The sequence below is a fragment of the Daphnia magna genome, linkage group LG1 (genome assembly GCF_020631705.1).
Source record: "Daphnia magna isolate NIES linkage group LG1, ASM2063170v1.1, whole genome shotgun sequence".
Classification (NCBI taxonomy): Eukaryota; Metazoa; Arthropoda; class Branchiopoda; order Diplostraca; family Daphniidae; genus Daphnia; species Daphnia magna.
In genome coordinates, this window is record NC_059182.1 from 1472964 (window position 1) to 1497800 (window position 24837).

Here is a 24837-nt window from a genome sequence, read left to right on the forward strand (position 1 = left end):
ATAGCCTTCCCACTTTTGTCAAAATCTGCAAAAACCGACATCTCTTTGAATTCGATAAAAATCACGTTATTCACTCAAAATTGAACGCTGAATTCGAAAATTAGATTAGTTTTTTCGTCAGCTAAGTAGATTTTGAAATAAACGGAACAAAAGTGCTTTAAGCGCATTAACTTTGTTCTTCCGTTTTCCAGGTTTCTTTCCGAAACTATAAGCCCAACGCAAAAACTAACTTAATTTTCGAGCTCCTCGTTCAATTTTCAATCGAAATCGTGTATTTTATACTGAATCTATAATTTAACAAACTTTGCACCGCTTGTTGGGCCATCTACCGGGACATGTCATTAGCTTTTATATCGAAAACCCCAAAAAATGAAAACTCGGGCTTATATTTAAAATCCGACTACTTGGTGAACGAATTTCGACTGTAAATTTAATGAAACTTAACCAATCATAACAGAATTTGAATGCTGTGCCCGAATAAAATATTAGCTTTCACGTTAGTTAAGCAGTTTTTGAAAAACACGAAATCAAAGTTGTAGTTAGCGCAACCACTTTGAATTCAAATAACACAAAAACTATAAAGCCCATGTAAAAGCAAAGTTGATTTTCGTAATCAGCGTTAAATTTTGAATCGAAATCAGGTATAGTTAGCTATATCTAGATTTTTGCCAAAAATGAAAAAGTGGGAAGGCTATACCCTTCCTACTTTTGTCAAAATCCGCAAAAAGTGACATCTCTTGGAATTCAATAAAAATCATCCATTATAATCAAAATTTTACGCTGAGTTGGAGAAAAGCATTCGTTTTCTTGTCAAACTAGCCGATTTTGAAATAAACGGAAGAAAAATATGTGTAGCCTATCACAATAAATTTGTGTATTCGTTTTTTACGTTTATTTCTAGAACTATAAGCCCAACTTAATAAAAAACTTGATTTTCAATCTTCTCGTTTAATTTTGAATCGAAATCATGTATTTTTAACTATATCTAGATTTTTGCCAAAAATTGAAAAAGTGGGAAGGGTATAGCCTTCCCACTTTTGTCAAAATCTGCAAAAACCGACATCTCTTTGAATTCGATAAAAATCATGTTATTCACTCAAAATTGAACGCTGAATTCGAAAATTAGATTAGTTTTTTCGTCAGCTAAGTAGATTTTGAAATAAACGGAACAAAAGTGCTTTAAGCGCATTAACTTTGTTCTTCCGTTTTCCAGGTTTCTTTCCGAAACTATAAGCCCAACGCAAAAACTAACTTAATTTTCGAGCTCCTCGTTCAATTTTCAATCGAAATCGTGTATTTTATACTGAATCGATAATTTAACAAACTTTGCACCGCTTGTTGGGCCATCTACCGGGACATGTCATTAGCTTTTATATCGAAAACCCCAAAAAATGAAAACTCGGGCTTATATTTAAAATCCGACTACTTGGTGAACGAATTTCGACTGTAAATTTAATGAAACTTAACCAATCATAACAGAATTTGAATGCTGTGCCCGAATAAAATATTAGCTTTCACGTTAGTTAAGCAGTTTTTGAAAAACACGAAATCAAAGTTGTAGTTAGCGCAACCACTTTGAATTCAAATAACACAAAAACTATAAAGCCCATGTAAAAGCAAAGTTGATTTTCGTAATCAGCGTTAAATTTTGAATCGAAATCAGGTATAGTTAGCTATATCTAGATTTTTGCCAAAAATGAAAAAGTGGGAAGGCTATACCCTTCCTACTTTTGTCAAAATCCGCAAAAAGTGACATCTCTTGGAATTCAATAAAAATCATCCATTATAATCAAAATTTTACGCTGAGTTGGAGAAAAGCATTCGTTTTCTTGTCAAACTAGCCGATTTTGAAATAAACGGAAGAAAAATATGTGTAGCCTATCACAATAAATTTGTGTATTCGTTTTTTACGTTTATTTCTAGAACTATAAGCCCAACTTAATAAAAAACTTGATTTTCAATCTTCTCGTTTAATTTTGAATCGAAATCATGTATTTTTAACTATATCTAGATTTTTGCCAAAAATTGAAAAAGTGGGAAGGGTATAGCCTTCCCACTTTTGTCAAAATCTGCAAAAACCGACATCTCTTTGAATTCGATAAAAATCACGTTATTCACTCAAAATTGAACGCTGAATTCGAAAATTAGATTAGTTTTTTCGTCAGCTAAGTAGATTTTGAAATAAACGGAACAAAAGTGCTTTAAGCGCATTAACTTTGTTCTTCCGTTTTCCAGGTTTCTTTCCGAAACTATAAGCCCAACGCAAAAACTAACTTAATTTTCGAGCTCCTCGTTCAATTTTCAATCGAAATCGTGTATTTTATACTGAATCGATAATTTAACAAACTTTGCACCGCTTGTTGGGCCATCTACCGGGACATGTCATTAGCTTTTATATCGAAAACCCCAAAAAATGAAAACTCGGGCTTATATTTAAAATCCGACTACTTGGTGAACGAATTTCGACTGTAAATTTAATGAAACTTAACCAATCATAACAGAATTTGAATGCTGTGCCCGAATAAAATATTAGCTTTCACGTTAGTTAAGCAGTTTTTGAAAAACACGAAATCAAAGTTGTAGTTAGCGCAACCACTTTGAATTCAAATAACACAAAAACTATAAAGCCCATGTAAAAGCAAAGTTGATTTTCGTAATCAGCGTTAAATTTTGAATCGAAATCAGGTATAGTTAGCTATATCTAGATTTTTGCCAAAAATGAAAAAGTGGGAAGGCTATACCCTTCCTACTTTTGTCAAAATCCGCAAAAAGTGACATCTCTTGGAATTCAATAAAAATCATCCATTATAATCAAAATTTTACGCTGAGTTGGAGAAAAGCATTCGTTTTCTTGTCAAACTAGCCGATTTTGAAATAAACGGAAGAAAAATATGTGTAGCCTATCACAATAAATTTGTGTATTCGTTTTTTACGTTTATTTCTAGAACTATAAGCCCAACTTAATAAAAAACTTGATTTTCAATCTTCTCGTTTAATTTTGAATCGAAATCATGTATTTTTAACTATATCTAGATTTTTGCCAAAAATTGAAAAAGTGGGAAGGGTATAGCCTTCCCACTTTTGTCAAAATCTGCAAAAACCGACATCTCTTTGAATTCGATAAAAATCACGTTATTCACTCAAAATTGAACGCTGAATTCGAAAATTAGATTAGTTTTTTCGTCAGCTAAGTAGATTTTGAAATAAACGGAACAAAAGTGCTTTAAGCGCATTAACTTTGTTCTTCCGTTTTCCAGGTTTCTTTCCGAAACTATAAGCCCAACGCAAAAACTAACTTAATTTTCGAGCTCCTCGTTCAATTTTCAATCGAAATCGTGTATTTTATACTGAATCTATAATTTAACAAACTTTGCACCGCTTGTTGGGCCATCTACCGGGACATGTCATTAGCTTTTATATCGAAAACCCCAAAAATGAAAACTCGGGCTTATATTTAAAATCCGACTACTTGGTGAACGAATTTCGACTGTAAATTTAATGAAACTTAACCAATCATAACAGAATTTGAATGCTGTGCCCGAATAAAATATTAGCTTTCACGTTAGTTAAGCAGTTTTTGAAAAACACGAAATCAAAGTTGTAGTTAGCGCAACCACTTTGAATTCAAATAACACAAAAACTATAAAGCCCATGTAAAAGCAAAGTTGATTTTCGTAATCAGCGTTAAATTTTGAATCGAAATCAGGTATAGTTAGCTATATCTAGATTTTTGCCAAAAATGAAAAAGTGGGAAGGCTATACCCTTCCTACTTTTGTCAAAATCCGCAAAAAGTGACATCTCTTGGAATTCAATAAAAATCATCCATTATAATCAAAATTTTACGCTGAGTTGGAGAAAAGCATTCGTTTTCTTGTCAAACTAGCCGATTTTGAAATAAACGGAAGAAAAATATGTGTAGCCTATCACAATAAATTTGTGTATTCGTTTTTTACGTTTATTTCTAGAACTATAAGCCCAACTTAATAAAAAACTTGATTTTCAATCTTCTCGTTTAATTTTGAATCGAAATCATGTATTTTTAACTATATCTAGATTTTTGCCAAAAATTGAAAAAGTGGGAAGGGTATAGCCTTCCCACTTTTGTCAAAATCTGCAAAAACCGACATCTCTTTGAATTCGATAAAAATCACGTTATTCACTCAAAATTGAACGCTGAATTCGAAAATTAGATTAGTTTTTTCGTCAGCTAAGTAGATTTTGAAATAAACGGAACAAAAGTGCTTTAAGCGCATTAACTTTGTTCTTCCGTTTTCCAGGTTTCTTTCCGAAACTATAAGCCCAACGCAAAAACTAACTTAATTTTCGAGCTCCTCGTTCAATTTTCAATCGAAATCGTGTATTTTATACTGAATCGATAATTTAACAAACTTTGCACCGCTTGTTGGGCCATCTACCGGGACATGTCATTAGCTTTTATATCGAAAACCCCAAAAAATGAAAACTCGGGCTTATATTTAAAATCCGACTACTTGGTGAACGAATTTCGACTGTAAATTTAATGAAACTTAACCAATCATAACAGAATTTGAATGCTGTGCCCGAATAAAATATTAGCTTTCACGTTAGTTAAGCAGTTTTTGAAAAACACGAAATCAAAGTTGTAGTTAGCGCAACCACTTTGAATTCAAATAACACAAAAACTATAAAGCCCATGTAAAAGCAAAGTTGATTTTCGTAATCAGCGTTAAATTTTGAATCGAAATCAGGTATAGTTAGCTATATCTAGATTTTTGCCAAAAATGAAAAAGTGGGAAGGCTATACCCTTCCTACTTTTGTCAAAATCCGCAAAAAGTGACATCTCTTGGAATTCAATAAAAATCATCCATTATAATCAAAATTTTACGCTGAGTTGGAGAAAAGCATTCGTTTTCTTGTCAAACTAGCCGATTTTGAAATAAACGGAAGAAAAATATGTGTAGCCTATCACAATAAATTTGTGTATTCGTTTTTTACGTTTATTTCTAGAACTATAAGCCCAACTTAATAAAAAACTTGATTTTCAATCTTCTCGTTTAATTTTGAATCGAAATCATGTATTTTTAACTATATCTAGATTTTTGCCAAAATTTAAAAAGTGGGAAGGGTATAGCCTTCCCACTTTTGTCAAAATCTGCAAAAACCGACATCTCTTTGAATTCGATAAAAATCACGTTATTCACTCAAAATTGAACGCTGAATTCGAAAATTAGATTAGTTTTTTCGTCAGCTAAGTAGATTTTGAAATAAACGGAACAAAAGTGCTTTAAGCGCATTAACTTTGTTCTTCCGTTTTCCAGGTTTCTTTCCGAAACTATAAGCCCAACGCAAAAACTAACTTAATTTTCGAGCTCCTCGTTCAATTTTCAATCGAAATCGTGTATTTTATACTGAATCTATAATTTAACAAACTTTGCACCGCTTGTTGGGCCATCTACCGGGACATGTCATTAGCTTTTATATCGAAAACCCCAAAAATGAAAACTCGGGCTTATATTTAAAATCCGACTACTTGGTGAACGAATTTCGACTGTAAATTTAATGAAACTTAACCAATCATAACAGAATTTGAATGCTGTGCCCGAATAAAATATTAGCTTTCACGTTAGTTAAGCAGTTTTTGAAAAACACGAAATCAAAGTTGTAGTTAGCGCAACCACTTTGAATTCAAATAACACAAAAACTATAAAGCCCATGTAAAAGCAAAGTTGATTTTCGTAATCAGCGTTAAATTTTGAATCGAAATCAGGTATAGTTAGCTATATCTAGATTTTTGCCAAAAATGAAAAAGTGGGAAGGCTATACCCTTCCTACTTTTGTCAAAATCCGCAAAAAGTGACATCTCTTGGAATTCAATAAAAATCATCCATTATAATCAAAATTTTACGCTGAGTTGGAGAAAAGCATTCGTTTTCTTGTCAAACTAGCCGATTTTGAAATAAACGGAAGAAAAATATGTGTAGCCTATCACAATAAATTTGTGTATTCGTTTTTTACGTTTATTTCTAGAACTATAAGCCCAACTTAATAAAAAACTTGATTTTCAATCTTCTCGTTTAATTTTGAATCGAAATCATGTATTTTTAACTATATCTAGATTTTTGCCAAAAATTGAAAAAGTGGGAAGGGTATAGCCTTCCCACTTTTGTCAAAATCTGCAAAAACCGACATCTCTTTGAATTCGATAAAAATCACGTTATTCACTCAAAATTGAACGCTGAATTCGAAAATTAGATTAGTTTTTTCGTCAGCTAAGTAGATTTTGAAATAAACGGAACAAAAGTGCTTTAAGCGCATTAACTTTGTTCTTCCGTTTTCCAGGTTTCTTTCCGAAACTATAAGCCCAACGCAAAAACTAACTTAATTTTCGAGCTCCTCGTTCAATTTTCAATCGAAATCGTGTATTTTATACTGAATCTATAATTTAACAAACTTTGCACCGCTTGTTGGGCCATCTACCGGGACATGTCATTAGCTTTTATATCGAAAACCCCAAAAAATGAAAACTCGGGCTTATATTTAAAATCCGACTACTTGGTGAACGAATTTCGACTGTAAATTTAATGAAACTTAACCAATCATAACAGAATTTGAATGCTGTGCCCGAATAAAATATTAGCTTTCACGTTAGTTAAGCAGTTTTTGAAAAACACGAAATCAAAGTTGTAGTTAGCGCAACCACTTTGAATTCAAATAACACAAAAACTATAAAGCCCATGTAAAAGCAAAGTTGATTTTCGTAATCAGCGTTAAATTTTGAATCGAAATCAGGTATAGTTAGCTATATCTAGATTTTTGCCAAAAATGAAAAAGTGGGAAGGCTATACCCTTCCTACTTTTGTCAAAATCCGCAAAAAGTGACATCTCTTGGAATTCAATAAAAATCATCCATTATAATCAAAATTTTACGCTGAGTTGGAGAAAAGCATTCGTTTTCTTGTCAAACTAGCCGATTTTGAAATAAACGGAAGAAAAATATGTGTAGCCTATCACAATAAATTTGTGTATTCGTTTTTTACGTTTATTTCTAGAACTATAAGCCCAACTTAATAAAAAACTTGATTTTCAATCTTCTCGTTTAATTTTGAATCGAAATCATGTATTTTTAACTATATCTAGATTTTTGCCAAAAATTGAAAAAGTGGGAAGGGTATAGCCTTCCCACTTTTGTCAAAATCTGCAAAAACCGACATCTCTTTGAATTCGATAAAAATCACGTTATTCACTCAAAATTGAACGCTGAATTCGAAAATTAGATTAGTTTTTTCGTCAGCTAAGTAGATTTTGAAATAAACGGAACAAAAGTGCTTTAAGCGCATTAACTTTGTTCTTCCGTTTTCCAGGTTTCTTTCCGAAACTATAAGCCCAACGCAAAAACTAACTTAATTTTCGAGCTCCTCGTTCAATTTTCAATCGAAATCGTGTATTTTATACTGAATCTATAATTTAACAAACTTTGCACCGCTTGTTGGGCCATCTACCGGGACATGTCATTAGCTTTTATATCGAAAACCCCAAAAAATGAAAACTCGGGCTTATATTTAAAATCCGACTACTTGGTGAACGAATTTCGACTGTAAATTTAATGAAACTTAACCAATCATAACAGAATTTGAATGCTGTGCCCGAATAAAATATTAGCTTTCACGTTAGTTAAGCAGTTTTTGAAAAACACGAAATCAAAGTTGTAGTTAGCGCAACCACTTTGAATTCAAATAACACAAAAACTATAAAGCCCATGTAAAAGCAAAGTTGATTTTCGTAATCAGCGTTAAATTTTGAATCGAAATCAGGTATAGTTAGCTATATCTAGATTTTTGCCAAAAATGAAAAAGTGGGAAGGCTATACCCTTCCTACTTTTGTCAAAATCCGCAAAAAGTGACATCTCTTGGAATTCAATAAAAATCATCCATTATAATCAAAATTTTACGCTGAGTTGGAGAAAAGCATTCGTTTTCTTGTCAAACTAGCCGATTTTGAAATAAACGGAAGAAAAATATGTGTAGCCTATCACAATAAATTTGTGTATTCGTTTTTTACGTTTATTTCTAGAACTATAAGCCCAACTTAATAAAAAACTTGATTTTCAATCTTCTCGTTTAATTTTGAATCGAAATCATGTATTTTTAACTATATCTAGATTTTTGCCAAAAATTGAAAAAGTGGGAAGGGTATAGCCTTCCCACTTTTTGTCAAAATCTGCAAAAACCGACATCTCTTTGAATTCGATAAAAATCACGTTATTCACTCAAAATTGAACGCTGAATTCGAAAATTAGATTAGTTTTTTCGTCAGCTAAGTAGATTTTGAAATAAACGGAACAAAAGTGCTTTAAGCGCATTAACTTTGTTCTTCCGTTTTCCAGGTTTCTTTCCGAAACTATAAGCCCAACGCAAAAACTAACTTAATTTTCGAGCTCCTCGTTCAATTTTCAATCGAAATCGTGTATTTTATACTGAATCTATAATTTAACAAACTTTGCACCGCTTGTTGGGCCATCTACCGGGACATGTCATTAGCTTTTATATCGAAAACCCCAAAAATGAAAACTCCGGGCTTATTATAACTGTAAAATCTGACGACTTATTTAACGAATTTTCACTTAATTCATGAAAATTTGAATGCTGTAATAACAAATTTAAATATTCTCGTTGCAGTTTTAAAAACTTACGTTAAATCAAAGTTAAAGCAGTTTAGTATAGCAAAAACACACAAAACTATAAAGCCCAAAAACCTAAAGTTCATAGTTAAATTCCTTGAATTCCGAAATCAGCGTTAAATTTTGATTCGAAATCGGGTAATAGTTAGCCTATACCTGCTTTTTGCCTAAAATGAAAAAAGTGGCATCTGGGGAGTTGAATATAATTGAGTTCGTTTTCTAGCAAAGCATTCGTTTTTTGTCAAACTAGCCGATTTTGAAAATAAACGGAAGAATAATAGCTGTCCAATATTCACAATAAATTTGTTTATTACGTTTTTTTCGTTTATTTCTAGAACTATAACTGTAATAAAAAATTGATTTTCAATCTTCTCGTTTAATTTTGAATCGAAATCATGTATTTTTAACTTATATCTGATTAATTTGATTTTAAAAGTTGAAAAGGGGAAGGGGGCGTAACACAGTATGTCCTACTTCTGTGACCACAGACTACGAAACAAAGACTGAGCTGCAGTTCGGTCAGTTGGCATGTTTGGTCCTTCGTCATTGATTTTGTAAATATTGCGTTTCATTTGAACCATGTTTCCATGTATTTATACACTATTTTTATTCATCTTCCTCCCAATTCAAATGAGTTATTTCACATTTTTCACATAACTGTTATTGGGAACGTGGCAGTAGAGCCCTCAACAGTGGTCTTCGAGGGTACCCCGACACATACGTAGTCTCTATCATCTAACCGACTTCTTTTATCTTGAGTTCGTCAAACCTCACCGCAACAGCCAAAAAGTATCTTGTACACATCATTTATTCATTCATTTCAATATAAGCTTCTCTAATCGACAGAAAGTTAATCGCTACATAAAAAGTTGGAGACAATTTGGTAAAATCGAAACAAGCTCGCTTTTCTCACTTTTTCTGCAATAGATTAAACAGCTTGAAGATGAAAATTAAATGAAATGCTATTTTTCGGATTCAGCAAATAACATCATGTCGTTAGAATGATCAACCCTGATCTTCATTTCTTTTTACCTGCCTTTTCAGCAGCTTTCGTTACCTTACCACCAGCTCCCAAATCCTACGAGAGATAAATTTACAAGTAGTATCAACGAATGTTAGAATAACCACGCCATACCTTGAAATTGACGGATTTGATGACACCGACAGCCACAGTTTGCCGCATATCACGAACGGCGAATCGTCCCAGTGGAGGAAAATCAGAGAAAGACTCAACACAAAGGGGTTTGCTTGGAACCAAAGTAATCATTGCGGCATCGCCTGATTTAATAAATTTCGGATTTGCTTCAGTGGTCTTGCCAGTACGTCGATCACACTTTTCCTTAATTTCAGCAAATTTACAAGCGATGTGGGCAGTGTGGCAATCTAACACAGGAGTGTATCCATTGCCGATCTGCCCGGGATGATTCAATACAATGACCTGAGCGAAGAAATCTGCAGCGCCCTTGGGAGGGTTGTTCTTCGAGTCGCCAGCGACAAAACCACGGCGTAACTCTTTGACGGAGACGTTCTTGACGTTAAAACCAACGTTATCACCTAGTTAAAAATAAAAATAACACAAGGATTTGTCACCACTAATATCATTGATTACCAGGTAAAGCTTCCTCGAGTGCTTCATGGTGCATTTCGACAGATTTGACTTCAGTCGTCAACTGGCATGGAGCGAAAGTCACGACCATACCAGGTTTAATAATACCGGTTTCAACCCGCCCAACAGGCACTGTACCAATACCACCGATTTTGTAAACGTCTTGAAGAGGGAGACGGAGCGCCTTATCTGTAGGGCGAGAAGGCGGTAGAATGGCGTCCAAAGCCTCAAGCAGAGTTTTGCCTAAAAAGTTTGAAGTTGTAACTCAGATATAACATAAAGGAAACATTGTTACCGTCAGCTTTGCCTTCTTTACGTTCGACTGCCCACCCTTTATACCAAGGAAGGTTTGTGGAAGCCTCAATCATGTTGTCTCCGTGAAAACCGGAGATCGGGACAAACGGAACAGCAGCAGGGTTGTAACCGATTTTCTTAATATAACTGCTTACTTCCTTCTTTATTTCCTCATAACGAGCCTCACTGAAAGGTGGCTCAGTAGAATCCATCTTGTTGACACCAACAATTAGCTGCTTCACCCCCAAAGTATAAGCCAGCAATGCATGTTCTCGTGTTTGCCCATTTTTGGATATACCAGCTTCAAACTCACCTACCCCACCAGCAACAATCAACACGGCACAGTCTGCCTAAAAGTGAAATGGTTTAAAAAGTGAGGGCAACTTTAAGTTGATAGTGTGAAATATTAAAACAGACCAACATTTGCAGTAATATAAATTATCATAAAATAAATGAAGTTGATAATTTTATAATCAAATACCTGTGAAGTACCAGTAATCATGTTCTTGATGAAATCTCGATGCCCAGGGGCATCAATGATGGTGACATAGAATTTTGATGTTTCAAATTTCCAAAGTGCAATGTCAATAGTAATACCACGTTCACGCTCAGCTTTCAGTTTGTCCAACACCCATGCGTACTTGAAAGAGCCCTTACCCATCTGATGAAAAGAAGTTATGTAATTTCAGAAAATATACTAATGTGAGGTCATCCTCTTACTTCCTGAGCTTCTTTCTCAAACTTCTCAATGGTTCGCTTATCAATACCTCCACATTTGTAAATCAAGTGACCTGTGGTGGTCGACTTCCCAGAATCTACGTGACCGATCACGACAATATTGATGTGAGTCTTTTCCTTGCCCATTTTCTTAGATTAGTGAAGAATAACTAGAGAATTTATAACAACTAAATCGAAAAACAATTTAGAACAAGTAAAATATAAGGATAAATTTCAAATAGCTCATTACCAATCCAGCAATTCAAAGAGAATGAAATTGAACTGGAATGACACAAGTACAAGAAGAATTGTACTCTGTTGCCAGATAGTTCTATCATGTAAGTAATGAATTTTTTGAATTAATAAAATAAATAAAAACTAGGCTATATCAATCAGAAATAAAATTCTGATTTTTTTTTCTGATCCAAAATTAACCGAAAAATATCTAAATTGCTCAAATCTAAATTATCAGATTTTGAATCATTACAATTTTGTGTCTTAAAATGTCTTACGTCGCAACGTTCAAGATGTCAAAATATTTCAACTTGCAAACTGTTTTCGTTCATTATCCATCCCATTCCACGTTTTCAGTTTTTCGGAAACAATAACAAATATGAAATTTTACAATTCTTTACTATAGTCGTTGTATCATGATAAAAATTGTGTTGTTCTTTTCTGTATAAAAGATTAGCAATATTCTCTTCGCTCCTAATTCACGTGGTTGTAGAAATATAGAGAATAATTTACTCAAATTAGTTTGCATTGTATTTGCTCTATTACGTTTAATTATTACATTGTATTACATTTAAATTATTGTTAAAAGAGGTTGTTAAAGGTTTTTGTCAAAACCATAACCATGACAGTAAACAGATTTATTTGGTATGCTTTTATTGGCAGGCCATACATAGAATTCTAAAAATTGGAGCACAGTACATTTGTTTCTCATTGCTAGTCTAGAAAGTATGGGATAAGTGGGATAAATCATGGCACATGATCTATTACTTTAAGTCAATTGTTTTCACAAGTGGAGATGGAACTCACAATCTTCAGCTACCCAGGCAGACACTCATCCAAAAGTAATGAGTGATAGATATAAAATATAATTATTTTCTCACTGTTATTTAAAGACAACCTTTATATTATCTATAGCTGTTGACCTAATTAGTTTGTTTAATGGTATGTAGTTCAATGCTGAGAGTGTTGGCTTATTGGTTTCAAATCCACTATAGAAATAGTTGTATCAATAAAATTTATGTTACTGAAAACATTTTATGGGCAATATGCGTAATCATACTAGGCCTACATTTTACAAATTTACCTTACATTGTTTTTCAAAACTGTTACGTAAGTCCACACAGTTCACCGTTAAATTACTATGAGAACTAGTGAGAAAACAAACATGGCTCATAGATCAATGGTTTAGCATCGGCCCGCTATACTGAAGAAATAGGGTTCGATTCCTGACAGAGTTAATGTAAATATATATGGAATAAAGTATGTATACATATATAAATAATTTACACTATATGTTAAAGATCCTCAAAGGAGAAGACTGAAATGCAACCAACGATATACTGAAAATTTCTGAAGGGGAATGTCAACGCGGAAAACTGAAACATTGGAGCATTTATTTGCAAGCATATCACCTTCCAGTGGTACGCTCTCAACAAAACTTGAGCACTGTAAGTCCTCGGATCGAAAATGTGCAGTGTAAACACCAAAAAAAAAGGGAAATTTTACAAAAAGTGTTTAAAAAAGAAATTGTAAGTAATTGTATTGATAATTCTCCATACAATTAAAAGATTTGCAACTTTTGAAGGGCAACATAACCCATTCAATAATTACCGTCAACCAAGGCAGGGGGAGAAACTGCCTCAATTGAACACCGGGGAGATTACCCAGTGCGTGGCTAAGTGAAAGAAGAGCGAAGATTCGGAATATTTTTATAGGAGCGATTAACCTTTAATTCGGATTTTTGGGTAGTGACATCGCCCTCCAATGATATCATCGGGCTTTGAGGACCCCCACGTCCCCTTTCCGGTCAGAAGTTCATAACCCTCTAGACCTTCACTGCTGATCACAGTAGGGGCATGACCCCCTACGGGCTTACTATGAATCCAGGGGAAAAGGGGCCATAGAAAAGAAGGGAGCCCAGAGTGGACTTCAATTTTTTTACAAGAATACCGCATTGTGACGAAATGTAAAAGGCTCATGGCAATTTCCAGGCACGCTTCCAGCGGTTTAATTAGTGTAAAAATTCTTGCTTCGTAAACTTTCAAAAATCTAACTGACTTCCGACGGGCTTCGGAATAAGGGCCTTTTGAATGCCATCCTCAAGATTGCACAACATACAAGATCAATTCTCAAGCAATCTCCTATAATCCTATAAGCAATTTGTGTTTGGCAGGCATGTTCCTGGCGAGTATGGTAAAATTTTTCCTATTGAACAGAAAAATATGGATGTAGGCCTAAGTGTGAAACAATTGTGAAAACAAAGTTTATGTAAAAAGTAATACAGAATGGGAAACTCAACTTATCTATCAGATTAACCCCTATTTTCCATAAAGCTCAATACACAATATTAGCACCTTGCTCTTCCGGATTAAATCACTAGAATCTAATGTTCAGCCTCCTCATCTTGGCAGACGCGAATCGCCCATCCTATAACATTTTAAAATGATAGCTACATCATGAAACCTTTAATATGTAAATCCCCTCAGCTGTGAAAGTATGATACAAGTCACAAAAATATGTTTTTGGAACAATGAGATAAAACATGTACTGTCCTCCAACTTTTAATTTTATGTATTACCTGTGAATATAAGCAAACAAAATAAGTCCCTTTACTAACATGATTATGTTTTTGTCAAATACCTTTAACATCTTTTTCCGAACTTTCCAATTACACTTGTTTGGCACCAGGCATGAAAGCATCAAATTTTCCTTGATCTGAGAAGGACATAAACATTTCTACCTCAAAAATCATCTCAAGCAAGTCCAAGTAAGTAGCCACAAATTTCCTTAAGGGACGAGTTTTTTCATTCTGCTTAGTCCTATGTTCAATAACAGTTTAGCTAATATCAACATTTGTCATCAAGCTGCATGTGAAAGCCCAGTGTTAGCCAAAAAATATTGTTAATAGGTTATTTTAAGCTTGTTTACATGAGAATAGCATTGTGCAGATCAGCACCACAGACTATGAAGTACTTTGTAGTATGTGTCAGCACAAAGAGCAGAAATTTACACAATTCCCAATTACAATGTTACCTGAGGGATTGATGTATTTATGAAGCACACTGTAAGGCTGCTGATAGAGCTGTACTTGAAGAAATAAAAACATTGTCTGACAACAAATAAAAACTGAAAGAAATTACATGCAAATATCTTGTTCCATTTAAATGATTTCTTACCTCTTGTTTTGAAAAGTTTTTACTATAGTCATGTTTTTTTTAACTCAGAACTCGTCTTGGGCAACAGATTCATCAAGGTAGTCTAAAAAATAATGAACTGTTAATAATTAGCTAGTAACGTCAGCACACACACACACTTGTCTCGATTATTAGTTACTACCGATGCAAGCAGACAACATTCAACATTGAATTCTTTTGTGTTTTCTTTCTTTTTAAAGAAAACGTTGTCCAACAACGAAAAAAAACTGAAAACACGCAAGCACTTTATTGTTTTCTCCTAACATTTTGCAAGCGTTCATCACATTTTCAGAGCAAGCTATCTCAACAACAACAAAATGCAACTATCGAACGCAATGTACGACATTCATTAGCTCCGCCCTTAAGGGGTGGTACCCTAATTTTTTGAAGATGGATCATTACTAGATCCATGGCGATTGGCAAACTACACACTGTAGAAGCACGCTCGCGGCATGGTCTAAGATTATATATTATATAGTTAATATTTGTAATCTATGACTATGAGTATGACTCTGGTTGCGGTAGAAGATTTTTTCATGGTCAAAGATCCCTGACCATGAGTCAGGGTTCTTTGACCATGATTTTGTACAGAAACGGTTCTAGCCGAACTCGTTGGGGTCAGGCAACCCTGCATTTTAAGCCTACTTTTTGAGTATTTGTACGCACACCGTGATGGACGCACACACCCACACAAAATAGTTTTGACCTAAATGGTGTGCCATAATTTTATGAGAAACCGTTCATATTTGTACTTTACCTTTTTTGTTCTTCCTTACGTATCTGTTTTTTAAAAATAACTTTCCTATTATGCGAGTAGGAATTCCGCCATTGAAGAACTTATTTATTCTGCTCTTTGGTACCAGAATAGAGCAAGGGCGAAACGCGAACCCCCTCTGATTTACGAACGCACCTTGCGCGTGGCGGCCTGTTTTATTTAGAGTTTTTTTTTTAATTTAGTGATTAAATAAAAAAAAAAAAAAAAAAAATAAAAAAAAAAAAAAAAAAAAAAAAAAAAAAAAAAAAAAAAAAAAAAAAAAAAAAAAAAAAAAAAAAAAAAAAAAAAAAAAAAAAAAAAAAAAAAAAAAAAAAAAAAAAAAAAAAAAAAAAAAAAAAAAAAAAAAAAAAAAAAAAAAAAAAAAAAAAAAAAAAAAAAAAAAAAAAAAAAAAAAAAAAAAAAAAAAAAAAAAAAAAAAAAAAAAAAAAAAAAAAAAAAAAAAAAAAAAAAAAAAAAAAAAAAAAAAAAAAAAAAAAAAAAAAAAAAAAAAAAAAAAAAAAAAAAAAAAAAAAAAAAAAAAAAAAAAAAAAAAAAAAAAAAAAAAAAAAAAAAAAAAAAAAAAAAAAAAAAAAAAAAAAAAAAAAAAAAAAAAAAAAAAAAAAAAAAAAAAAAAAAAAAAAAAAAAAAAAAAAAAAAAAAAAAAAAAAAATAAAAAAAAAAAAAAAAAAAAAAAAAAAAAAAAAAAAAAAAAAAAAAAAAAAAAAAAAAAAAAAAAAAAAAAAAAAAAAAAAAAAAAAAAAAAAAAAAAAAAAAAAAAAAAAAAAAAAAAAAAAAAAAAAAAAAAAAAAAAAAAAAAAAAAAAAAAAAAAAAAAAAAAAAAAAAAAAAAAAAAAAAAAAAAAAAAAAAAAAAAAAAAAAAAAAAAAAAAAAAAAAAAAAAAAAAAAAAAAATTAAAAAAAAATAAAAAAAAAAAAAAAAAAAAAAAAAAAAAAAAAAAAAAAAAAAAAAAAAAAAAAAAAAAAAAAAAAAAAAAAAAAAAAAAAAAAAAAAAAAAAAAAAAAAAAAAAAAAAAAAAAAAAAAAAAAAAAAAAAAAAAAAAAAAAAAAAAAAAAAAAAAAAAAAAAAAAAAAAAAAAAAAAAAAAAAAAAAAAAAAAAAAAAAAAAAAAAAAAAAAAAAAAAAAAAAAAAAAAAAAAAAAAAAAAAAAAAAAAAAAAAAAAAAAAAAAAAAAAAAAAAAAAAAAAAAAAAAAAAAAAAAAAAAAAAAAAAAAAAAAAAAAAAAAAAAAAAAAAAAAAAAAAAAAAAAAAAAAAAAAAAAAAAAAAAAAAAAAAAAAAAAAAAAAAAAAAAAAAAAAAAAAAAAAAAAAAAAAAAAAAAAAAAAAAAAAAAAAAAAAAAAAAAAAAAAAAAAAAAAAAAAAAAAAAAATAAAAAAAAAAAAAAAAAAAAAAAAAAAAAAAAAAAAAAAAAAAAAAAAAAAAAAAAAAAAAAAAAAAAAAAAAAAAAAAAAAAAAAAAAAAAAAAAAAAAAAAAAAAAAAAAAAAAAAAAAAAAAAAAAAAAAAAAAAAAAAAAAAAAAAAAAAAAAAAAAAAAAAAAAAAAAAAAAAAAAAAAAAAAAAAAAAAAAAAAAAAAAAAAAAAAAAAAAAAAAAAAAAAAAAAAAAAAAAAAAAAAAAAAAAAAAAAAAAAAAAAAAAAAAAAAAAAAAAAAAAAAATTGAAGATAGTCGACGGTGATCTGTTAGTAGTTAGTGCTTCAAAATTCAAACATTTAATTTTACACCGCCTGAATCAGTGATTTGGGTAACTTCGTGTTTTAAGAAGTTACTGTCTACTAAGAAAACTAGCTATTTGCAGAGGCTTTTCAACATGAGTAATAGCCAGCGTACGAATTCCGAGTGCTCGGGTATGACGAAATCAACAATGCAGCTACCAGGGGATGAGGGTGTTCATGCCGAAAATTACAAATTGCATATGCATGAGGAGCAACTGGGTTCAACGTATTTTTTTTTTACATCTTAATAAAACTGAACCGTATTTAATCGTTCTGTCTCCTAGGAGTAATCTTTTTGATTCGAGCATTCAGCCAACGGATGAATGTACTGCACCAGAATCATATGATACGTTCTTTCAAGGTAGAACAAATATATACTATTGCTGTATCGGAAAATCATTTCTTAAATTTCTAATTAGACGCTTTCAATGCAATTAACACGGAAATGGAAAAATATTATTCGAGTTTGGGAAAGATGGAAGAAAAAGAAGTGAACGTGCAAAGCGAAATAATTTCCAAGACTGAAGAGATGAAGAAACTAAGTCGAATTCTACGGGCCAAAAGGGATAGTGCGTTGCAAGCCATCGCCCAATTGACAACTCCTGTTTTCAAACGTAGCAATGTTCAGGATTAGCAACAAGCAATCAGTGGAACGCTTGTACGTACGCATTTTTCGTTTCACCGTTTTCCTACAATCTCCCAAGGGATACACATAACTCGTTCTGAAATCTTGGATCAGTATTTTATTTCCTAATACTTGGCTTATTTACTTGGGATTCCTTCTTTATTTCCTGTTATATCAAAAGTACAAACATCAAGTGAAAAGGGCAAACTTGGCAAATGACGAGCTTATGCAAATTTTGTAAGTCACTGAGCCGCTTGGTTATTAGTGTCGTAAAAAATTGTGCAAACTGGTTATTGGAAGAGGTAAATGGAGGAAGTGTTGAAATCGTCCTGCTCACTATGTTGGTTATTGGTAGGCATAGAGAATGAGATGTAGCGTAGTATTTAGCAAATTCGATTCTACGCTATTATTCCTTCTCCATGCAGCAAAATTAAATTATACCGTTTCTTCAAAATTTCTAAAAATGTTTGCGAGGTTTCCCATGGGATCCCAAGCAGGCAAAATAATTGGCTCGACGTTGCAGATTTGCAATATTTCTTCTGGTACGAAACGCTTATCGACAACTACTTCAAAAACGAATTGCTCAAACCACTCTTGTGTAATGAGCAGATAACCTTTTTCACCACGGTCATCTCCCCAACTGTTTTCCACGCGCCATTTGCGCGGCTGTTTCGTTTCTTTATCGAGCGTGACGGCAGTTATCAGCATGGCGTGGGTCATCAAAGAATCACCAAAGATCAGACGATCTGCCTTCGACAAGCATGTGTAAACATCGACACCAAACACTGATGGATAATCGTGTCTACATATTAGGTGGTATAATGATATTGTTAGTAAAGGACAATGCTTTAACGAAAGAAAAACTCACATTTGTAAATCCTCAATGCCATGCTTGGCTGAAAATCGCTTAGAGACTTCACAACCAAGCCAAACACCTTCATTAGCTTCAATGGATTGACTGGACAACTGTGCTAGTATCTCGATGGGTTGATTAATATAGAATGTCTTTCGACCACCCACCATGTTTCCAAGACAATCCACTGTGTAACCTTTCCCATAAGGATTGCTAGGACGAGGATCGGAAACAAGGCAAACCTGTAATAAACGTACATGAAGACCCGTGTTAACGTTGAATAGATAAACAAACAGCGATACCTTGTTTTCCACATTGTATAAAGATTTAACGAAGTTTTCGTAAAAGAGTTTGGGTTCCATTTTCTCCACAACGCAGTATTGCTTCGCTTTATCATAGTATTCCCATGTGAACCTAGTTGGAACGCAAAAAGAAACAGAATTTTAACCTATAGTTGGAAGCTCTTCAAGAACTGTTAATGAGCTATGGTTATTACGTTTTTGGTGGGATCGCTAGGCAAATTGCAACGATTCGATAGATATTTTGCATGAATTCTTCAATTTTTTCCCGTATCTTTTCTGTAGAGACACCTTCGCCTACCATGTCTTGTAGCAACTTGGCATACTCGCGCAGCTAGCCCAAAGCAATCGCTGATAACGTTTCGCACAACAAACAACAAAATGTTTTGAACTAACATACCTTGCTTTTTAGAATAGAATTCATCCGTAAACTGGATTCACTGCTGTATGAATCAGGAAAACATTTCTTTGGCATCACTCCATATCGAGTAACCAGATTTACAAGCATATCCCACTGACCTCCATCGCTTGTAGGATCCTGGAACCCAAAAAAAATTATCATTGTAAAATGGATGTAAATGTATTGTGAGTAAACAAGTAACTAACCTGTAATAGAAAGGCAAAGAGTCTGCCATCAACTTTCTCTCCTCGCTTTGCTACATCAACCACAGTATTAAGAAAGTAATTGCTCCTCTCAACCTAATCAAGCAACTTAGTTCAGATATCATATCTTGAGCTTTACTTGATACACCTTACTTTGTCCCAGAAAAAAAGATAAGCTTGACTAAATTCAAATTCCTCCAGGTTATAGTGCTTAACAAAAGGAATTCTCATGGCATTTAACATGGCAAAGATCCAGCATCGTCCAGAGCTTTTCTGGTTAGTCATTGGTTTTACTTCATCAACCTTCAAAGACATAAATGACTTCCAACTAGGTTTAAAATTTAAAACCAAATAGATACTTTGTGTGTGAAAACATGATGAATTTCTTCTAGACGCTTCCTGGACAAGCACATCTCTAGTGGATCATATTTTGTGCAAGCATTTTGTGCAAGCAAATTCTTTGGATCCTTGTGAAAGCTATTATTAAGTCTTTCAACAACATCAGAAGTCAAATCTGTTTTAAAGACAAAATGGATTTTTGTATTTAGTTAATAATTTTAAGTTTTTTAGGTAAGTACTCAGAGTCATCTTCTCGATTCGCGGAATATACACCAATATGAATCTGTATAAACTGTCTAAAAATATGTATTTCAGTGTTACTTTCTCATACGGTTTGGATACTCAAGCTTAAAACTGGGTGACAGTAAAAGTCAAGTCCAAAAATGCCCTGAGGGCAAAGGGCGAAATGAGCTTTTGAATTTCGCCTGCTTTAAGTCCATTAAAAAACAAAGCCTTTTCTTACTTCCATTACAGTACTAGTGTTATCAACTTCATCACTTATCAACTTATGCACTTGTACACCATGGTGTTATCTACTTATCTTTATCTGATTCTGAACTCAGTGTTATTTTTATTTTATTTCCCTTTTCAGTTTTGAGCATTCCATTTTGAATATTTCAAAGAGTCGTGCGTGAATGGTAATATATGAGCAGAAAAAAACAGTTTGAAAATTTGACCTTTATTGAAAAGTCTTAGGAAATCTCAAGCACAAGTAATCAGCCTGGAATTATCAATAGTTCTTGGAACAATTCTACAGCTGATTTCTGGCTCTGTGTAAGTGAACCAACTGGTTGACCCAACTGTCGTATGTATTCAGACGCCTCTATTACCAGCTCTAACTGCTCCGGCAATAATGATTTTAGAAATTTACTAAACTGGGCTGAAAAAACATCTATAGAAAGAAATATTCTGTAGTTTTTTTTTGTTTCAAAATGTTATTCTTACTTTTGTTACCATAGTATTTCATCACAGCTTCCTGCAGTTGACTAAGGTCGTCTTTTGTAATCAGCGTCATGAGTTTGCACAGAGCGTTGCAAATCTGGCGACACATCGTTTCATGGTGCTGAAACTCAGAAAAATCATCAATGTGTTCCGAGTTAGCCAGTGAATCGAGCAGTGTAAACCAAATACGGATATAGTGATGCGATAAAAGTTCCCGATGTTTCACATTCAGCATAGCGTTGGCGGCAGAGATTCTGACTTTAAAATTAGCACAGCTTCGAAAAACGATGAGAAGACTCTCAACTAATTTATCCTAAGAGACAAAAACGTTGCAGTCTCTGCCATAAGCCAAATAGGTTTTCCATTTTTACCATCCAATGGGAGAATGCTGTGAGTAACTTTATATTCTGCAAAATATTTCCGCAAGCGTAGCAGGCATTCCAACGGTTCTACGGCCAGAAAATGAATTAAGATCATAACAGTCAGTAAAGGCAAGACTACGATTCATACTTTCATAAAGTTTCCTATCGTCGCTTGTTTTGCAATAACTGATATCGCCTGATCCAGTAAAATGGCTGTCTCACTTCCTTGACTCGGAACATCTGGTATGATTTTCACGAAAATTCCAAGGGCACGTATTCCATTGCATCGAACCTTAATGAGATAAAACCGTGGAAATTTTGAACGCAATAAAAATACGCACTTTCATACCTTCATAGGTCCTTGCGCTGCATGGACGGCAGCCTTAATTAGATTAATCAAAAAGTCTCGGGGCATTTCTTCTAGTAAAGAGTTTCTAAAAGGAAAAAAAACAAAAACAAAATAAATAAATATTAGGATCATTTGACGAAATAAAAAGACGGTGCTACAGTAAACGTACTGGTCTTTATCTAATGTGTCTGCTAAATTGCCTAGGGCCCAACTTGCATTCAATGCCACAAGGAGGTTACCGTCTAAGAGCAAAGGTAGGATCTTTTCCGAGCTATCCAACAAAAACGATGCATCCTATGCAAAAATGTGTTAACTAAAGTTAAGCTTTGTATAGTAACCTATCTAAACTTACATCATTAAGTGTATTAAATGTGACCGAGAAGCCAAGGGTTCGTATGGAAGCCGCTCTGACACTTGCATCTCCATCGGTCGCGCATCCCAAGGCCAAGGTTACAAAAAGAATTCTCAGTTCTCGCTAGAGATTGGAAAATTGTTAATTCGTCCTGATTTTGGTTTAATAATACGTTATCGTACTGGTAAGCACTCGAATATCTGTGACCCAACTGTGGCGAGAGCAGCACAGGCTTCAGCTTTGAGCGGGGGAACGGATGCGGCTTGCAATATGTTAGCAAGACCATGACGAATTATGTAAATCCAAAGTTGGACAGCTTCATCGCGTGAAATGAACTGATCTATTAACAAATATAATGTATCTTTATTTTTAATAATTTTTTAAACCAAATTTACCTGAATCTTCCTTTTCCATTTCTTGCAAAATACTGGCACCAACAAGAGCTAGCGCTTTAGCACAGCGGATTTGGATGCCAGAGTCCTGATCAGTCAACAGCTTGTGACAAATTGAGCGTACAATGTGTTGAAAATACGGCTGGGCAACACGAATATTAGAACGTGTCACCTCACCAATTACTAACAGACTCTCTAATGTTAATGGGAACCCTGATTGGCCATCAATCAAGGTTAAGCAATGCTCAAGCAACCAGCATTTTCCTGAAGGTGATAGGTTTTTTACTGCAAAAATGTAATAAACATATATTTTTACCCGTTTTTTCTTCATTGAACATCTGGACGATTTGTGGATTGGCAGAACGAGCACAAAGCAATATCCGAAGAACCGATAAGCAAGCAACCTTAACGTCTGGATCTAATAAAAACACGTAACTTACTAATGGTAGTAATTGATAATAGGTAAACTTTAAAAATAATAAATAAATATAACTGTCACCTTTGTTATCTAAGAAAGGGGTACACTGCTGGATGGTTTTTGAAACCAATTCCATTGGTAGCTTCTCGTACGGAAAAACGGTGGCTGCTACCGCCAGGCATTTCAAAATCTGAATGAGCGCACTAGCAGATTGTTCCGCACTCACTGAGAGTACTAAAGAACGTTGCACCGCTATAATCGTTTCTGCAAGCGTGTGGCTTAAGGGAATAAAAGAACCCGTTCTGGTTTCCTGATATGAAGCCATGGCTAATGTCGGCTGGATAGCTTGCAGTAGCGACGACAACGCAACTAAAGCGCTGCAACGGACTTTGACTGAGCAATCCTTTAGTATTGGGGTAACCAGTGAATGGCGGTAAACTTGCCCTTGAGACGAATCAGGTAAAAAGGCTGACCAATACCCCATTACGGAACGCTGGTCGCAAAACTTGAAGGCAGCAGACAACATTTTTAGCGCGCTCGAACGGACCTTTCCCTGAGTTTCTTTCAGTCTTTGATAAGACTGTACATCTGAATCCGATAGTTCCGAATCTGAACTACTAATAGAGATGCTGTTTTTTGCCCAGGTTTTATTTTTTGTTTGGAGATGTGGTTCGATACCAATTTCCTCGCTGTGGCTATCTTGATTTCGATTCTTGGATTGTACTTTGCTAGGAGGGCGTTTCTTTCTCACTTTGGGATTCTTTGTTTGATCACACTTCAATGGAAGTTCCACAAATGGTAGAAGATGATGGGCGGATTGGAGCATATTTTAGAGGCTGACCAGCGATGCCGAATAGCATATAGTATCGTGCCAAACCAAAAATAGTTTCCAAATGGGGTGCAGTTGAGGTGGTAAACCGGACAAATATGTTTTCCAACCCATAAAAACACAGGATGAGAACCTGCAAAATCAGTACAAATATTTATTTGTAGGAATGGCTATTTTTAAATTATAAAGGCATAACTTACCCTTAGAATATTAAAATTGCTTGGATCAGAATTTAATTGTTGTTCCTGAATTTTGATGAATTGTATGATACATGCTTCAACTAAATCTTTAGAAATAGTTGACCAGTCTTTTTCACCTGAGCAGTAGGTAAAGTTGCAGAGAACTTTCAGTATGAGTACTGTTAGATTATTGACTTGTCGATCTTCATTCAACTTATTTATAACAAATCCAGAAGGACCAAGTAATATTTTTAGATCCTGGTTTCAGTGAAAAGATGAATATAATCTACACAAATTGTTTGAAGTTTCTAGTATTTGACTTACTTTAGCTTGTTTAATCTCCTTATAGTTGACTGCCACAGCAAGAAAACTGAGGATATCAGCCAACACAGAAGAATTCTCATCCCTGACCGATTGCAGTGTCCAAACAATCAATTTCTCTGATGTCTGATTAGACAAGATTACATTTGGAAGTTGTAAAACTTGTTCCCATATTTGACAAATTTTTGAAACTTTTAGAGATTCCTCTGGTTTAACAATTTCTAAAACATCTATCATGATACTGACAGCATCCTATCAATGGGAAATGTTAATACAAAGAATAAGTAAATTTAAAGAATCAGCTCACCTGGGCATTGACTGACACATCTCCCTTTCTTTTAAGATCGAAAAAAAGAGTACATAAATGATCCAATAAATCTGTTACATCCTTGGAGACCACATTTTTTTTGCCCAATATTAGCATTAGCTTGTTTTGCACACCAGACAAATAATTCTCATTTGATGCTTTGTGCAAAAGTGCCATGCCTGCGCTTTCTTTCGTAACTCCTTAATAATAGTCTTATAACGATTTCCTTTACAGATATTATCTTTCGTCCATGCTTCTTGTACTGTTCAGTACCATAACAATACCTTGCAAGGATTTTAAGTATTGCTAAACTGCATTAAAGACATTAAGAAAATACATATTTTATCATAAATAAGTGTGTTACTTTGGAAATTTTGCAAGAAAATCAAGTTACAAAAGTGATCAAGTCACAACTGTTTTATCTATTACAGAGTGAAAAAAAGTGTGGGACTGTGAACTGAGAAATCTGTTAAATTTGGC

General features: G+C 33.1%; 4 protein-coding genes across 4 annotated transcripts; 1 reads left to right on the forward strand and 3 right to left on the reverse strand.

Moving 5' to 3' along the window:
- Positions 1-9449: 9449 nt before the first annotated feature.
- On the reverse strand, positions 9450-11598 carry LOC116919249 (elongation factor 1-alpha). The gene is made up of 7 exons (XM_032925207.2): positions 11527-11598; positions 11280-11464; positions 11041-11220; positions 10561-10909; positions 10269-10508; positions 9795-10213; positions 9450-9737 (listed from the first exon to the last, which is right to left on the reverse strand). Exons 2-7 carry the CDS (start codon positions 11421-11423, stop codon positions 9678-9680), a joined length of 1392 nt encoding a protein of 463 aa, XP_032781098.1. The 5' UTR covers positions 11424-11464; positions 11527-11598; the 3' UTR covers positions 9450-9677.
- A 5532-nt stretch (positions 11599-17130) lies between these two features.
- LOC116920746 lies at positions 17131-17915 on the forward strand. Its single transcript, XM_032926870.2, has 4 exons — positions 17131-17216; positions 17271-17413; positions 17472-17548; positions 17607-17915. The coding sequence occupies exons 2-4, from the start codon at positions 17283-17285 to the stop codon at positions 17819-17821; spliced, it is 423 nt and encodes a 140-aa protein (XP_032782761.1). The 5' UTR covers positions 17131-17216; positions 17271-17282; the 3' UTR covers positions 17822-17915.
- Positions 17916-17952: 37 nt separating this feature from the next.
- On the reverse strand, positions 17953-20313 carry LOC116919259 (bleomycin hydrolase). Its single transcript, XM_032925218.2, has 9 exons — positions 20146-20313; positions 19927-20081; positions 19721-19870; positions 19571-19663; positions 19365-19502; positions 19162-19298; positions 18968-19079; positions 18681-18907; positions 17953-18614 (listed from the first exon to the last, which is right to left on the reverse strand). Exons 1-9 carry the CDS (start codon positions 20153-20155, stop codon positions 18248-18250), a joined length of 1389 nt encoding a protein of 462 aa, XP_032781109.2. The 5' UTR covers positions 20156-20313; the 3' UTR covers positions 17953-18247.
- A 253-nt stretch (positions 20314-20566) lies between these two features.
- Positions 20567-24534, reverse strand: LOC116918489 (HEAT repeat-containing protein 6). Its single transcript, XM_032924215.2, is given in 15 exon segments — positions 20567-20798; positions 20861-21161; positions 21220-21297; positions 21359-21502; positions 21560-21644; positions 21729-21853; positions 21912-22034; positions 22094-22251; positions 22307-22567; positions 22620-22721; positions 22803-23523; positions 23525-23683; positions 23751-23987; positions 24054-24302; positions 24358-24534. Coding segments are annotated over 15 exon segments (3096 nt in total). The 3' UTR covers positions 20567-20622.
- Positions 24535-24837: the final 303 nt, after the last annotated feature.